The sequence below is a fragment of the Harpegnathos saltator genome, unplaced genomic scaffold (assembly GCF_003227715.2).
Source record: "Harpegnathos saltator strain DR-91 unplaced genomic scaffold, Hsal_v8.6 scaffold144, whole genome shotgun sequence".
NCBI lineage: Eukaryota > Metazoa > Arthropoda > Insecta > Hymenoptera > Formicidae > Harpegnathos > Harpegnathos saltator.
Window position 1 is genome coordinate 270,333 of NW_020229922.1, and position 15,585 is coordinate 285,917.

The window sequence follows — 15,585 nt, forward strand, 5'->3', positions numbered from 1 at the left end:
AGCAGGTTGTACACGTTGAACGAGCGAGCGAAAGCATGGAAGGACGGTGGTTGCGACGGGACCGTGTTCGTGTTAGCGGCATATCGATGCGATTGTTCCATCGTACGATTGAAGACGGTCGTCGATGTTGCTCTATTGGTGTGTCGAGCAGTTTTCATCCCAACGATCTCGTCGCTCTCGATGTCCGTGACGCTGTCGTCGTCGTCGCTGCTGCTGAACCGTTTTCTCGACGTTTTGGAACGATTAGACGACGACGTTGGCCGCTTCTGTGGTGGCTGATTTTGTTGCTGCATATGCAGGCGCGTCTTCTTCAGTTCCTCCAACTGCTTCCACAGCTTGGGGTCTTTGCGTACAATGGGGATTTCTTCGATTCGTAGGGTGTCCCATGTCGTCGTGAACATTGCCGGATAACGGCAATGACAGTATGTCATGTCACCGTGTCTTCGAGCCGCCGGTCCTCGGTAGCGATAACGTCTCGTTCATGCTCGAGTGCGAAAAATCCGTAGTGCTGGCATCGACTGCGGCGATATTATCGGTGGTAGTCGATCGCGGATACAGTGACGACTGTCCGGTGTGATTCGTAGCTGATTGACTCATGACTCCCTCGAGCAACGAGCTTTATATACCCCTTTATCGATACCGTTGATCTTTCACGTCCTATCGAGCGCACGCATCGGCCATGGCCACTGCGTTATCTCGATCGCCACATCTCGTTGTACAACGATAGGTTAAAAAAAGTCCGGATTAAGTGGCGATCCGATCGGTTTCCGTGTGTTTCTCGTGTCACGACGTGAAACGTGAATGCATGTAAGTTAGTCCTTTTTGAGGTCAATAGATTTAACTAATTTACCCCGGGACGGACTGGTTTGTGTGAATTATGTTTTAACTCGGAACGAAGAAGGATCTTTAGGATTTAATCTGAGGAGACAAATATTTAAGTATAAAATCTTTAATTGTTACCTTTTACAATTGAGAGTCAATAGATCAGCGTTTTAAGAATGTTTTTTATATGTGTTATAGTCATGAAATACAAGAATGTGTAAGTGAATGAATGGTATGGAATGAATCTTTCTGAATGAATGAATGACAACCGAATTAATGAATCAATCCATGCCCACTGGTCTGCGCGTCGCTTTTTATAGGCAGGTGGTGAGATACCCCCGCGCGAGTTCTTACCACCTTTTTAGTAGTAGGGGAAGGATGTTTTCCATGATATAAGAGTGATAATCAATAATCATGGTTATGATATTTGTTATCTACCCATTGTTCTTTATATCTTCTCCGATGAAGAAGCATTCGGTATTGTATTTATTACGTCTAGACTGAGGATCAATTGGCCAAAATATCCGGTCTAAACGTTATTGTCGAATTGATTTTATGATTGAATTTATATTGTTTAAAGTTACGTGGACGTAACACTCGCTACTCCTCCTCCCCCCCGCCTTAGAAAACTGATGATATTTCTCGACGAGTTCATCAGCGAAGTGAAAACATCAGATGAAACACTTGCGCCTTATCGTCAAATGCGTTTCCGAATTCGGATAGTCAGTTTTTATGCGTTTCTTGATCTTTATCACGATATCGCGAAAATCAGATCGCGATACGATGTAACCGGTCTCCTCTACGAATTCTCGTAAAAAGCGATAAGGATCGCTGTCTCTTATCGTAATGGTGGAGTCTTCGTGTATGCGATACCTTTGTAGCAGTGACTCGAACGGGTCGATCATCACGTGGAGGTTCGCACGTCGCGCGCACCATAGCTTCCGGCAGATCGTCGATCAACACACGATCAACGAGCGTATAAGTAGGTTCGAATAACGCGGCTGAATGCGGCGAGTCGCGGCAAGTGCAGCGTCCTGTTAACACAGCGCTTAGGATAAGTGGCGCTTGGGAGGTGGCGCGGCAAGCGAGGATAGGGAGTCGGCAAGAAGATGCGAAGAAAGGAGGAAGCGAAAAGGGAGTACAAAGAAGGGTGATATATTTCAGCCAATCTTTTCTACCAACCTCATGTATCCATATCACAACTAAATACAATAAACTCATACATATCCTAGTGCAGGTGAGACGGTCTCGCGTCCCACCGTTTTGTGCCCCTGGACCTTCCGAGCCGACCATCAGGACAGGAGGAGCAGGGAGGATGAGAAGGACTTCGCTCACAGCCAGGCACGTGCCCCTCAGGTGATTGCTCTCTCCCTATTCTCTTTCCCTATTAACGCATTATGTGTCGTCCCGAAAGGAATTACCGCTGCCACGTTTGTTGTCAGGCAGGCTACAATAACAACACGGAAGGAGCAAGGCGGGATACCGTCGAGCACGATCACGACTCGTGGCCCGCTCGTCTAAGAAAACAGCGGCGAGACAGACCTAAGAAAAAGAGCGCGGGACAAAGCGAGAGAAAAGGAGAGAGAGGGAGAGGGAGAGAGAGAGAGAGAGAGCGAGAGAGAGAGAGAGAGAGAGAGAGAGAGCATATGTTACGCGGGTCGGCAACACCGATTCGCGGAAGGATCCCCGACCCGTGGAACGAGCGAGGAACGGGGAGAGAGCGGGACTCCTCTTGAAAAACGAGGAAGCAGAAAGAAAGAGAGATTGAGATTCGTTTTTCCTCTCGCAAGAGAAAGATTGATTTTTGGTTGTTCGCTCGAAGAAAGATTTGCTTGGGGATCTTGATAGGGAGAGACTCGCTTTGGCGTTCCGTTGGTTTGAGACAAGTTTGATGTTCCGCTCGAGAGAGAGAGAGAAAAGAGTTCTCGTTTCGCTCGCGATAGAGTTCATGGGTTCCGATCGCTAGCGACCAAACAGCGAGGTGCATCGTGCATTGCCGTGCATTACCGAGCGAAGAGAGAGAAGAGGAAGGACAACAGCCGACCTCGCGATAGGATCGACCCGCCCGACGACCGTTCAGGACCACGCCGCCGGGAGGTTCCCGATTTTATAAGGCCGTCCACCTGTTACCATTTTCGGTGTTTCGTCTGCGTATCTTGTCGGAAAGTCGGTTTGTTGCGAAGAGCGTTATCGATCTCGCGAGTACGCGCGCAGGGAAAACTTGTACCGTCTCGCGGGGTTTCGGAGCGTACCGATTCCTGAAATAATAAACTTGTAATTCCAATAGTAAGAACGCCACTCTTTATCTTTCTGCACGCCTTCCCGATCTCCGGCCCAACCCCTCCCGTCTACCGACTGGAAATTTCACGGAGCTACCGGTCCCATCGGAATCTCGCATCGCGGCCACCCTTGGGGGCAATTAGCGTTGGTGAGTGGTGCGGCCGCCCGCACCTGGCACCCAACTTATCATCTCGCGGATGAGTGTGAAAGGCCGTGACGCGTGGGCCGACGGCAATTTGCCAGCGTTTGGAAGATAACGTCGCAAGACAGAGAATGAATATTTTCGAAAAAGTGTGCAAGAAATATTTATATAATAGTAACCTTAAAACGATATTATTATGCATATTGGAATAGAAACATATTTATACATGTATCTTCGAATTGAATCGATGAGTGCATCGTAGAAACGTTACGCAGACGTTCAACCTATGTTACTTTGACGGCTTGTAAGTAGTATTCTGTTAGCCACGATGCAATTTGCGATACAAGAAAAGAAAGTAGAAGTATTTAACCAAATACTTCGTATTATAACATGTGAAAATTCAAACTTTCAATTTGTGACCCATATGTCCCGCAATTTGCGCTTTCGCCCCACTGTGCGACGGCGCGAACAGCCGTGAAAATTGCACGCTTGTCGGGCGAATCAGCGGTTTCGTGATCACCACCGATCACTTTTCGCTGCAGAGTCTCGATCGAGCGACGTTGGTGGTCCAAAATAGCGACGAGTTCCAGAGTGACCAGAGCGACCAAGTTGCGCACTCGAGTAACGATCTCCTCGATGTTCCGCGCGAAGTCAGCCAGTTTCCTCGCTTTTGCCAAATGTTCGCTCTCGACCAGACGGATTCGCGCGAACAATGTGTCTCGCGCGTTTTCGAACGTACCACGCCGTCTGGTCTCGTCGACGAAACCATCTCGCGCTCCAATTCGACCGTTTTTTGCTGAACGGCGAGTCGAACGGTGTCGTCGCTGCGTTCCAGCATTCGCCGTAAGTGTATGTCTACAACCTCGTTTTAAGAAAATATTTTATCTCTATACCGTAAGCTCTAAGCTGTAAGCTGAAAACTGTTAAATAAACCTTAAAAACGGTAATCCACAATATAAAACGTAAGGCGTGAAACGTGACGTATGTCAGCCAATGAGAGAACGGTTATTCGGACTTGGTGGTTGGTGATAATGCGTTTGTAAACACGCAGTTTCTTTACTTTCTACATAACCAAGATGGATTTACGTCAAGCTCTCCTGCTAACAACGGTGTTATGTTCGTGGAATGTGCATCTTTTACAAATATATGGAGTACAAAATCGGAGGTTATATCGGCGAGCGAGGTTATATCCACGATCGACGGTGTATTCTTTTTGACACGACAAAACGTCCTCTTCGCTGATTGGCTGAAAATTATATGTCGACTTTAAACTCTACGCTTTAGGTCGTAGGAATTGAGTTTTGCGCAATTCGCTTAGATCTAATGACTAAAGCTTAAATACTGCGCGGGAATGTCTTAGAGACGGAAATGACGTCACTTAACACTTACGGCTTAGAGCTTACATCCTCTTAAAGCAAGGTTGTAGACATACACTAACACGTATGCGCGTCGACGAATAGCGGTATTCGGCGTTCGAGTTTCGCTGTGTCACCCGTTATCTCGATCGCCGTTTCGCGCAAGTCACCTAATCGTTTCGTCTCCGTGCGAACACGGCGCGGCGACGGAGGTCGTGAAATATTCGTTCGACTCGACGTACCGTTCGTGCGGAAACATCGCTGTCACCGGTGTCGTTCGTATACGAACGGACGATGTCAAAATTGCGCAAACGATCGGTTGTTCGACATGAAAATCGAACATGTTCGACCGATGATTTGATCGATGCAACGGAGCACGATGCAACCATTAATAACAATGAACGGCGACAACGACGAACCGCGTTTCCTCTCGCGGCACAGCGATTTCATCGCATCGATATTATGAGCTACGGGATCAACTGCACGTGGAATCTTTTACGTCATGTGTACATGTCGTCGTCCGGTGTGTCGCTCAACAAAGCGGCACCACTTGTGAAGATCCACGCCGATATGTCGAATTACGAGAAGAGTGAAACTTCATCGCAACGTAATTCGTCACCACAGTTAATGTACTCGTCCGCTGATTATTACGGAGAGGGACCACTCGAGGGGTATGTTCTGTTGTGCGAGATTGCGCGACAGCGGACTTGGACCTGGCGCAAAGAAAGAACGATTCGTTCTTTTCACCGTTTAACAATTGCGACACTATAGTGCCGTTTGTTCTTCAAACACCTTTAATTTGGCTCGGAGTTTTGGGCTCAATAATCGGTATCGCGCTCAGTACTCAAACATTCAACGCGTCTTCGCCTTGTTCGTACCGATTGGCATTACCGATAGCATTCTTGTTCACTGCGGTGTACAATCGTGCTAGTTCCGACGATCACGAGCGCCGACTATGCAAATTGTACAGTTGCGAACATATACCAGATGATCTGGAATAATCGGAAGCGGGGGATACATTTTCGACGCCCTAATCTCTGGACGATCGACGATTGTGAGCGGAGACAACGGTGCCTTCAACGCTCCTCGTAATTCGAAACATGTTAGAGCAACTTAAAAAAAATTATACACGCTTCGTACGCGTTACACGCGCATACGTGTACCGAGGAGTAACATTGAGAGTTACGATATCGCACGAGTTCATGCAAATATAGTGACTCAAAATACAACCTCGAAAAAAAAAGTGATGTTGCAATTGGAGGGGACTACCTACCCGAACGCGAGCGAAGAAAACAAGGAACACTGTTTTTGTAAGTGTTCGCTTGTCAATAATCGAAGAGCCTGAAATTCATGAAACATGCACGAATGTAAAAAAAGAAATAAATGTGTGTGTATTAAGTCCAGTTATGTACGGTTAGGCAGAAGGAGAAATTGGGAAAATGCAATGATACATATCGCACGACGAACGTAACACGACCGCGATCGCGACGATGACCGCGACGACGACGATGCGAGAATCGATGTTATGATGTTAGAAGGATTTGGAAAATTGAGAATGCGTTCAGTCTGTCATTGTTCAGTTGTACGTTGTATACTGAAAGGTGTTAAGGATGTCAAATATATATTAGCTAAAAAAGGTCATGAAGATTTTGCTTGATTTCTTATTCATACGTGCTAAAAACGTCTAAACGAGAGACGACCTCTTGATCGCCTACCTGCGCTAAATCATTTCCTTATGCTAAATCGCTTCAGAATGAGTCTCATTGTATGCCTGCCTGTTCTATAAACGTCTAAATATGGCTTACTGCAAGTTTGTTGAGTTTACTTACGTTAGAAAGTGTTAATAGCAATATGTTCGATAATGTCGTGTGTGTGACAGTCAAGGATTGAACTGGATATTTTTCGATGAGATGATGATCATGTGGACGACGACGAATGTAACACGACCGCGTACGCGACGACGTCCGCGCGTCGGCGACGATTTACGTACGCTAATTCGATGCTGGAGAAGGAAAAAACGGGAAGTCTGTACAATGTATCTGATGAATAAAAATATGTAATTAAAACAGCAAAAGAAGAGTCTTTTAACAGTAAGCAAGCCCAGAAGAAAAAAAAATAATCATCTTAAGTCTTTAGCAAAACGACCACTTTTTTTACACTTTCCTCTAGATAAGGCGTTATCATATTTCTTGGACGACGCCGCATATGGAACATACCAACTATTAAAAAAATGATAACACGCTCGGTAGCTAACAGCCGTTACCTTAATGTTATTTGATATATTTATGTTAACGAGTTACTCCTCTCGCACCGACGTGGTGTGTGTGTGTGTGTAAGTACCGTACGATCGAAAAACAAAAACTGTCAAACGTTCCACAAGCTAAGCGCATGCCATGAACAAAAAATGAGTGGCGTCGAGTTCGAATATCGTCACAAAGTGTTCGATCGTACGATACGTACAATTTCGGTGCGAGCGGATAAACCGCCGTCGTTCGACAAAACAATATCGAATGACTATCTAATTCAGTATAGGCAAGTATAACGCTCGATTTTCGATTAATTGCCCGTATCGTACAGTCGATTACGTCATTTGCAACGATACGAAAAATGCTCGTGTTCCCGTTGATTTCTCTCAAAATGTACCCAAGCAACGTATGGGTGATATAGCGACAAAACGGTCGAAACAGATTAGCGCAACGACCCTGTCAGTGTTCCCACTTATGACCTGGGATTCGGACCTAGTATTTCAACCGGCCGACAGTCTACTCCCAGCATCTGATACTGAATATGCGGCTCAGATCCTTCGGATATCAGCAAACGACATCGATGCTCCCGAGCTGCAGCCAACTTCAACTTGGAAGATTTACAGTGCTCTTGCTCAAAGGAACGATTCCCGCCGTTTCCAACCGTCCGAACGTCTCCTCACTGGCGTTTTACGGTGCATTTCGCGGACTTAGATATAATGTCGGCATCAGCAACACCTTCGTGATCCCCTATCCGGTCGTGCACAATTCGATCGAATTCCGCCCGTGAGAGCGTTCATCGCGTCGAATTCGCCGAGAATCTCCCGACCGCGCGATTCGACCCACTCGCAGTTCCTTTTTTCTCGAATCCCCCGGCCCGTCAGTGTTCGCATGTGTATGACCTGGAATTCCGACCCAGCGTTGACGTCCGACGTCCGACCGCCGCTTCCTCGTTGCACGTACTAAGGCGACTCGGATATCAGCAAACGCCATCGATGCTCTCGGGTGTCACCCATGCATTTAGGGGGCGCAGATCCCTCGCCAGATTTACAGGTGCTGTTTTCCATTCGAACGATTCCCGGTGTTTTCAACCGTCCGATATCGAATTCGCCAACGCTTTCGCGATCCCTTGCCGGTCGCGTACGACTCGATCAACCGCAGCCCTCTCGAGAGAGGAGCTGTCGTCGATTCGAAGATCGCCGAGAACCTACTAACCGCGCGATTCGACTCACCCATAAAGACCCCCCAAGCCCTCGCTAATCACGCCCACTTATCTCACCTTTTTCCTTGCCGCTACTATACCGTGTTGTTGCGATGTACCTTCGTTGAAAGACGAAGAACCGAACCATGAGTACCGTTCGAATGTTCGGCGTGGCTTTTTATACTCGGTGATCGTTGTTTCCACTCAACGATTTTCGACAATAGATAAATTATATAGAAAAATTATACAACGTTCGATGCGCCGGCTTGACCTCGATATCGTTCGGTCGAGCGTGAACGCTGACTATCGCTCGCTACATATCATTTATGTAAACAGTCATGCGAGCACATGATTGCGCAATATACGCAACGTCTCCGATACGGAGCGCGCCGTTCAGTCGAGCGTGAAAGCAGATTATCGCTCGCGTCATTACACTTCCGCACGAGAATCGGCAAGTGCGAAATTGGGTCGTGCATAACAGACCGAGCGGATAGTGAACGACCGAACGTAGCTCTCGGACGCGACACGGCGTTGATGTTTTAAACGAACCAACCGATCGCACACATCTTCTGCTCGAACGGTCCAGGCGATCGGGGTCGATTCGTCAATGTAGTTTTTCGAGTCACCGTACAACAGTTCGCGTGCGACTCGCATTTTTTGCGAATAGGAAAATCTATAGCCATTGTCACAACGGTAACGATGACTGCACCTTTCGTTCGATGACGAAGTCATGATGCAAAAACCAATCTAACGATTGCTTAAATCTTTTCCATCTGAAAAATGATAAGCGCACCAATGGTCACCGCTGGTATTCGCGAACCAGACGTCGTTCGAGTCGAGGGTGACAATACCGAGATCGAGTTCTCCGGTTCGGAGATAGACGTGAATGAAGAGTGGCGGAGCGAAAGCGACGACGACGATCTTACGGCCACAGAGGCGACGCCGCGACACCACAAAAAAGTGTCACTTTTGCCACTGTGTCACGACGAGCGTCGGAGACGAACGAAAAAGGTACGCGTAACAATAACGGCGACATCGATCTCGCAGCAGCGACGGCGGAAAAAGCACCAGTCGTATCATCGTGCGTTAGTTCGCGTTTCGACACGTGTATCGTGTACGTTCTAGACAAGTAACTGACGCGTGAATCGTACCATATCTTCGCTCGATAGCTGCACTCTCATTTGGCGAAGGAGAATCTACCGGGCAGTCTTGCGATCGTGGGTTTTTCGAAACATGCAACGACCGCGTCGCATAATTCTACCGTACTGTCACAGCTGTCGAACGCCACCGTTGACCTGAGCGATGAATTTCCGATTCCGTACATACGTTTGGATCCGAATGATCGATGCACCATTTTTGACTTCAAGCGACAAACCGGCAATCCGGTGATCGTGCTGTTGATCACCCTGCCGGCAGTCGAATGGAGATGTATTTGTCGTGCGACGGCGCGATTCTCGTGCACGCTCGACACACTCTGCGTCAGAACATGACCGAAGTGGCTGATGTGTTGAATCAATTGAATTGTTCGTATCTGGAAGATTTGTACACGCGCGTAAACATGATCACGATGTCGCAATACGAGACGACCGATGACGACAGCCGTCCGGCTGAATGTGACGATTCTTCGCGCGTTATCGGATTCGAGCGACATCGCGACGATGATTCGTTGTCGCACTACGTAACCGCTACAGTCAGGAAATCGCCGCCGTGGCACTCGATTCCGCCGCTGTCAATAACGTCGTCAACCGTGCCAACGGCGACGGGCGGCGGCGTGTCAACGATCGAATGTTACAACGAAGACGACGAGCAATGGGTGAATGAAGATGCTCGCACGGTCGTGTCGATACCGCAGCATTGTTCCATCGTGATAACAACTCGACGCGACGAACCACGACAGCGATGATGGCAAGGCGCTTGATCTGCAAAACGGTGACGGGAACGCGGTCGAACGACTGTACGGTCAAAATCATAACCTATTATTGGGTCATTCGCGGCGCATGGACGCGACATTGCTCGACTCTCATCATTTTTCGACCAATCTGTTGCCCGTGGTGCACGGTGAATCGGTCGACGTGCAAATTCTTTATGCTCCATTTGTTTAGGGCAGAGCTCGGCAAAATGTGCACGCGACGGCCGATTTTCGACTATCTCCACCCACCGTTATTGCCTTTACCTCGCCGCTCCGCGCGCTGCCTAAAAGCCGCTCGAACCTCAGGAGCGTGTTTCCAATAGTTTTCCACGTCACCCATGAAGTACTATTGTTCACGCGTTTTTTTTTAAGTGGTGTCCCCAGTAAGCCTAATCCACTGATGACTGTAACAACCCGTAACTAATTGAACAGAAGCGAAATAAAATATGTTAAATGAAGAATATTCAACTCGATTTTCGGCGTCTTTTATTGGTAAGAGTGGAAACGTCAATTTGGATATTGCATGTAGCGAGCCGCAAAAAAATGAACGCCAACAGTACACGGTGTTCCCAAGTGGTCACCCCCATCCAAGTACTAACCGTGCCCAACGCTATTTAACTGCAGTGATCGGACGAGAACTGGCGTTTTTAGCGTGATATGACTTAATATCACGATATGATTTAATCGTGTATAGTAATAATAAATAAATATATGATTAAAATAAAAAAAAAACTCGAAGAAATAATTGGTGAAGAAGGAAGAGAAAATTAGAAAGCTCATTTCTTTTTCAATTTTGTAAACAGTGATTTGAAAAATACAGCACCGCTGCAAAATTTGTCTCGATCGTGTGGGCTAAATAAATAAATGTGTAAAAGCTGTACACAGGAATCTCGAGAAATTATTCAAGAAAATAAAAAAAATAAACGCCAACAGTACACGGTGTTCCCAAGTGGTCACCCATCCAAGTACTAACCGTGCCCAACGCTACTTAACTGCAGTGATCGGACGAGAACTGGTGTTTTCAGCGTGGTATGACCGTTGACGATACCAATTTGTTTTTTTAAACGTGAACTATCCATCTAAGTCAGAGCTCGGCAAAATGTGCACGCGACGGCCGATTTTCGACTATCTCCGCCCACAGCTATTACCTTTACCTCGCCGTTCCGCGTGCTGCCTACAAGCCGCTCGAACCTCAGGAGCGTGTTTCCAATAGTTTCCCACGTCACCCATGAGGTACTATTATTGACGCATTTTTTTTAAGTAGTATCTCCAGTAGGCCTCTTCATTTTTCAGAAATGAAGTTTATAAAAAATGAGAAGTATTCTTCTTTAAGCGACGATTCCTTACCACGTCTTATGCGGCTCGCTACATGCAATATCCAAATTGACGGTTCCACTCTTACCAATAAAAGACGCCGAAAATCGAATTGAATTTCTTCATTTGACATATTTTATTTCGCTTCTGTTCAATTAGTTACGGGTTGTTATAGTCATCAGTGGATTAGACTTACTGAGGATATCACTTAGAAAAAACGCGTCCATAATAGTACTTCATGGGTGACGTGGAAAACTATTGGAAACACGCTCCTGAGGCTCGAGCGGCTTATAGGCAGCGCGCGGAGCGGCGAGGTAAAGGCAATAGCGGTGGGCGGAGATAGTCGAAAATCGGCCGTCGCGTGCACATTTTGCCGAGCTCTGGTTTAGGGCCTACATAGAATCACAGTTCGTTAGCGAGCTGCCTACCACATGTCAACACGGACGACACGCACGAAACAATAAATAACACGTCCATACGGCGCTTACATATGGCCGTTAGCAGATTCTTGCATTCTCACGATATATTACCAGAGAAACATAAACTCTTATAATAATAAAAATTTTTTGCATGGGACAAAACTGGTTTATTTTTTTTCGTTGTTCATTAACAATTGTATACATCAAACGACCTGATCGAGCATCATTAATTTCTGCGGAAAACTATCGGTGAATAATCGCCATCGTGAAATTTCGAACAATAATTTATTCACCAAACGACATTGAACGTGCGGTGAACGCTCGCGCATGGCCAATAATTGCGACGTGAGGTGCTGCACGATTCGCCACGCGTTCACGCGACCGAACACTTCGTCCAACAGAACGCGAGTTTTCGCGCTCAGGTGCGTGAACGAAGGAACGCCCACCTTATCGTCGATGGCGTCGACCGATGAGGGTGGATACTCGTAATATTCTTCGTCATCGCGGCTCGTGTCGTCGTGGAAACCAAAATAATTGGCCAATTCGTTCAATGCGACGGCATGCACAGAATACGGGTGGGTGGTCGTTCGCATGTCGTAATCCAATCTATCGTTGTTACCACTGCCGACACGAACGCGCCATTCTGACATTCTGAACGGGCCGGCGAACCACGAAGCGCCTCTCGCGTGTCACCAATCGATCGCTGCCTCGATCGATTCGCGCAACCAGGGAACGTGCACATCTTCTAGCCGCATGTACCATTTGTATTGACCGTTCAATCGAATCGATCGGCCGCTGGGTGACGAGGCGGCCAAGATTTCAGGTCACAAGTTCGACGTGACGTTGATGTCCAGGTCCACCTTGAAGCTCTTGATCTCGGTGGTGGTGATGTTGCCGTCGATCGCTGACCCTCGGCACCAGGGAGCGTAGTACACTGAAAAATTCAGTGGTATACTTAGCACTGACAATCAGTGTATATTCGCTGATTGACAGTGAGTTTCACTGATTCACTTTTAGAGAGCAGAGTCCACCTCGTTGTCGTAACGATCGTCGATGATCGCGGCGAGAGCGACTGGTACACTATTCGTTGTTGTTTCTCCTCGGGCTCATCCAGCCAACGATTTCGATCCGCTGATACGGAACTGTCGTTCAATATACACAGCAGAAAGAACGATAACGTTGAGACGACGTCCACAGCGATGACCATGGTCTTGCGATCTCACACGAGAGAACCTTCGTGCGCGACAGCACGGCTCGCGCGAGAATTTTTTTGATATCGAAACGCTCTCCAATACGACAAAAATGTATTAAACATCTTGATATAAAATTGTCACTTTCTTATTTTTTCCCGCTCGGTTAGATGCGAATAGGTAGAAGAACGCCACCAATCGCGTTCTTCGAAGACGTTTTCGACCGACCGTTGCAACAGCAAAATTTCGCGCCTCAATTGTACAGCCGGACGACACCGAATGTACCGCGGTGAACGATCCAACATGACAGAAAGTTGCGACGAGATGTGTCGCGCTAATTGCCACGAGTTCGCGCGATCGAACGATTGTTCCATGAGCGTGCTAGCGTTCATCAGCGTTCAATGCGTAAGAAGGGAATTCCTCCGACTTGTTGAGTGCTTCGATCAATAGAAACGGATCTCTTTCGGCACGGAGCCCAAAATAAGCGGCCATTTCGTTCAATGCTACTGCGTGCAATGAATACACTGACTCGTTGGGTTCGATAACATATCGAAGTAGTTCGTATGTTGCGAGTTTTGGACCGAACCAATCGGCACCGGTGGTGTGATCCAACCACGAGTTTTTGATTTTGTCCTCGATCGATGGCGCAATGACGAATCTGTTATGTCCTGGCGTCGTATGTATCACTTGCGCCGACCGTTCGATCGAACGGATCGTCCCTCGGCTAATGTTACAGCGAACTTTTCTTTCGGAACGTACGAGGAAACACCGATGTCCAAGATTGACTCGTCGTGAGTCACCGGTCGATGACATCACGGAGGAACGTAATAGTCGAAAAACGGCGGCTGTTCATACGTGTCGTTACCCCATGTCGTTGGCCCATGATCGCGGATATCGAACTTGCGTACGACTCGATCGATCCAACGAGTGTCGTAATACAAAGTCGTAATAAAAATGTGTAATACAAATGCATCCACTGTTGGAAAGCCAGGTAAAACACGTCGGACAACAACTCGGCATGCACAGTATCGTTAACGACCGGATACACCATTAGATCTTTGGAGTCAATTACATCGTCCATGAGATACAAATCCCAATGCCGTTCCAAATGCCAAAAAACCTCATCGTCGATCCCGTAGCTGTTCAAATCCATGAGATCTCTTCGACTTAGCACGACATAACGATATTTGCAACCGTACAACAATCGTTTCAGATAGCGATCCGGCAAACCGTATGGTTTCACAAGTTGCCGGAAATCATACGATAGATTCCGCGATCCGACGTAATCGATGATGCAATCTCGATATTAACAATATGTCCGTCGATAGTCCACTGCCTCGTAGAGGTACAAAATCCTAGTATCGTTTTCGTTCGGTAACGGTAAGTGCCCAATTAGCGGTGTTGTATACTGCTGTACGTTCGTCGCGGAGCAACAACGTACGTTTGTCGTTCATTTTATCAGGAGCACCGATAGCACCAGCGATAATAGTAACGATCGCGCGAACATGTTTCCGCCTGGAACTGTTATCTTCTTCACACAAATACGTTATCGCAAAATTAGCACCGTTGTTCGCGCACCATCGTGCCGATTAACCGGCAGTGCCTAAAAATTATCTGTCAAACTTGAAACTATCGTTAAAGTACCGATATAATATTAACTCGCACTTTTGATGCGCTCAAGCACATATGCGCACGAAACATACTTGTTTTTTCGGAGAAAGGTTAGGTGTGTACTAGTAGTGGGATAGAATTGGACGAAACATTTAGATTTCGTAGTATATTTTTTTATTTTCTATGACATAAATGTATACAGGAAAACGATCGATCGATCGATCTACTTTTGCTGAGCCATGAGAACAAATCGTAGCGAGCGGTATAATCACGTCTGGTCTGGTTTTCGTTGTTCGAAATTAGCAAACGTCCTCGTCTGTTCATCCGCGTCGACCGCCGCGTCGATCATCGTTGTCATTGTGGGTACCGAGGAGAATGACAACGACTCACCGACGACGTTGGCTGTGTGAACGGCGGTGGTTGCCGCTACGACGGCGGTGATCAACGCAGCGGCTGCGTTCAATCGTTCGACGAAAAAGATTCTCGCTGTGTTGTAGTCGATACATTGTGAGGACCAACCGATGTCGTCCGTACCGGCCACGCGATGTGGCACGCTTGCGAAAAACGCTATCTCACACATATGCGGGAACATGTTGGTTCAAAACGCCAACCACGGTATCTTGCACCAAAAACGTTCGATGTAGTCGTCGTTGGTGAACGATGTGAACGCGTTCGGTGATTCGTCGTTCGCTCGACGTTGATTGATCGATCGTCGAGCCGCGATAGCCATCGCTCCTTCGCACACCTGTCGTTCGCTCAGGTTGTCGGTGGCCAAGATTCGAGCGTGTAAATCTTTCTGGTACTCGGCCAATCGTGTCAGAACAATCGCTAGTTCGATCGAGCCGTCGCACAGTGGGACGAAAACCCGAAAACGTGGCCAAAATATGAAGACTCCTTTCGATTTACATAAAGATTGGTACACTAAGGTTTTTGAGGTCACTGATTATGAATCTGATGTCAAATTAACAGAAAAACAAAATAGCGGACCTAATATACAATGTTAATGTACAACAATTATCCAATTATGCTACAATTAAGTATTAAAGGGTTTTCGAAGTCCAGCTGAAGAAGCTAATAAAATAAGTACTTTTAGCGCTAC

General features: G+C 47.1%; 1 protein-coding gene, 1 non-coding gene and 1 pseudogene across 3 annotated transcripts; all 3 read right to left on the reverse strand.

Annotated features, from left to right (window-relative positions):
- Positions 1-10,500: 10,500 nt before the first annotated feature.
- On the reverse strand, positions 10,501-10,622 carry LOC112590785 (uncharacterized; annotated as a pseudogene).
- A 254-nt stretch (positions 10,623-10,876) lies between these two features.
- On the reverse strand, positions 10,877-10,995 carry LOC112590776 (5S ribosomal RNA). Its single transcript, XR_003114463.1, has one exon. It is a non-coding gene; the product is annotated as a 5S ribosomal RNA (ribosomal RNA).
- Positions 10,996-11,856: 861 nt separating this feature from the next.
- LOC112590755 (uncharacterized) lies at positions 11,857-12,923 on the reverse strand. Of its 2 annotated transcripts, none has more exons than XM_025308230.1 (2): positions 12,717-12,923; positions 11,857-12,619 (listed from the first exon to the last, which is right to left on the reverse strand). In XM_025308230.1, exons 1-2 carry the CDS (start codon positions 12,890-12,892, stop codon positions 12,505-12,507), a joined length of 291 nt encoding a protein of 96 aa, XP_025164015.1. In that variant the 5' UTR covers positions 12,893-12,923; the 3' UTR covers positions 11,857-12,504. The 2 variants fall into 2 exon arrangements, with proteins under 2 accessions (XP_025164015.1, XP_025164014.1); XM_025308229.1 differs by having other exon boundaries at positions 12,717-12,887.
- Positions 12,924-15,585: the final 2,662 nt, after the last annotated feature.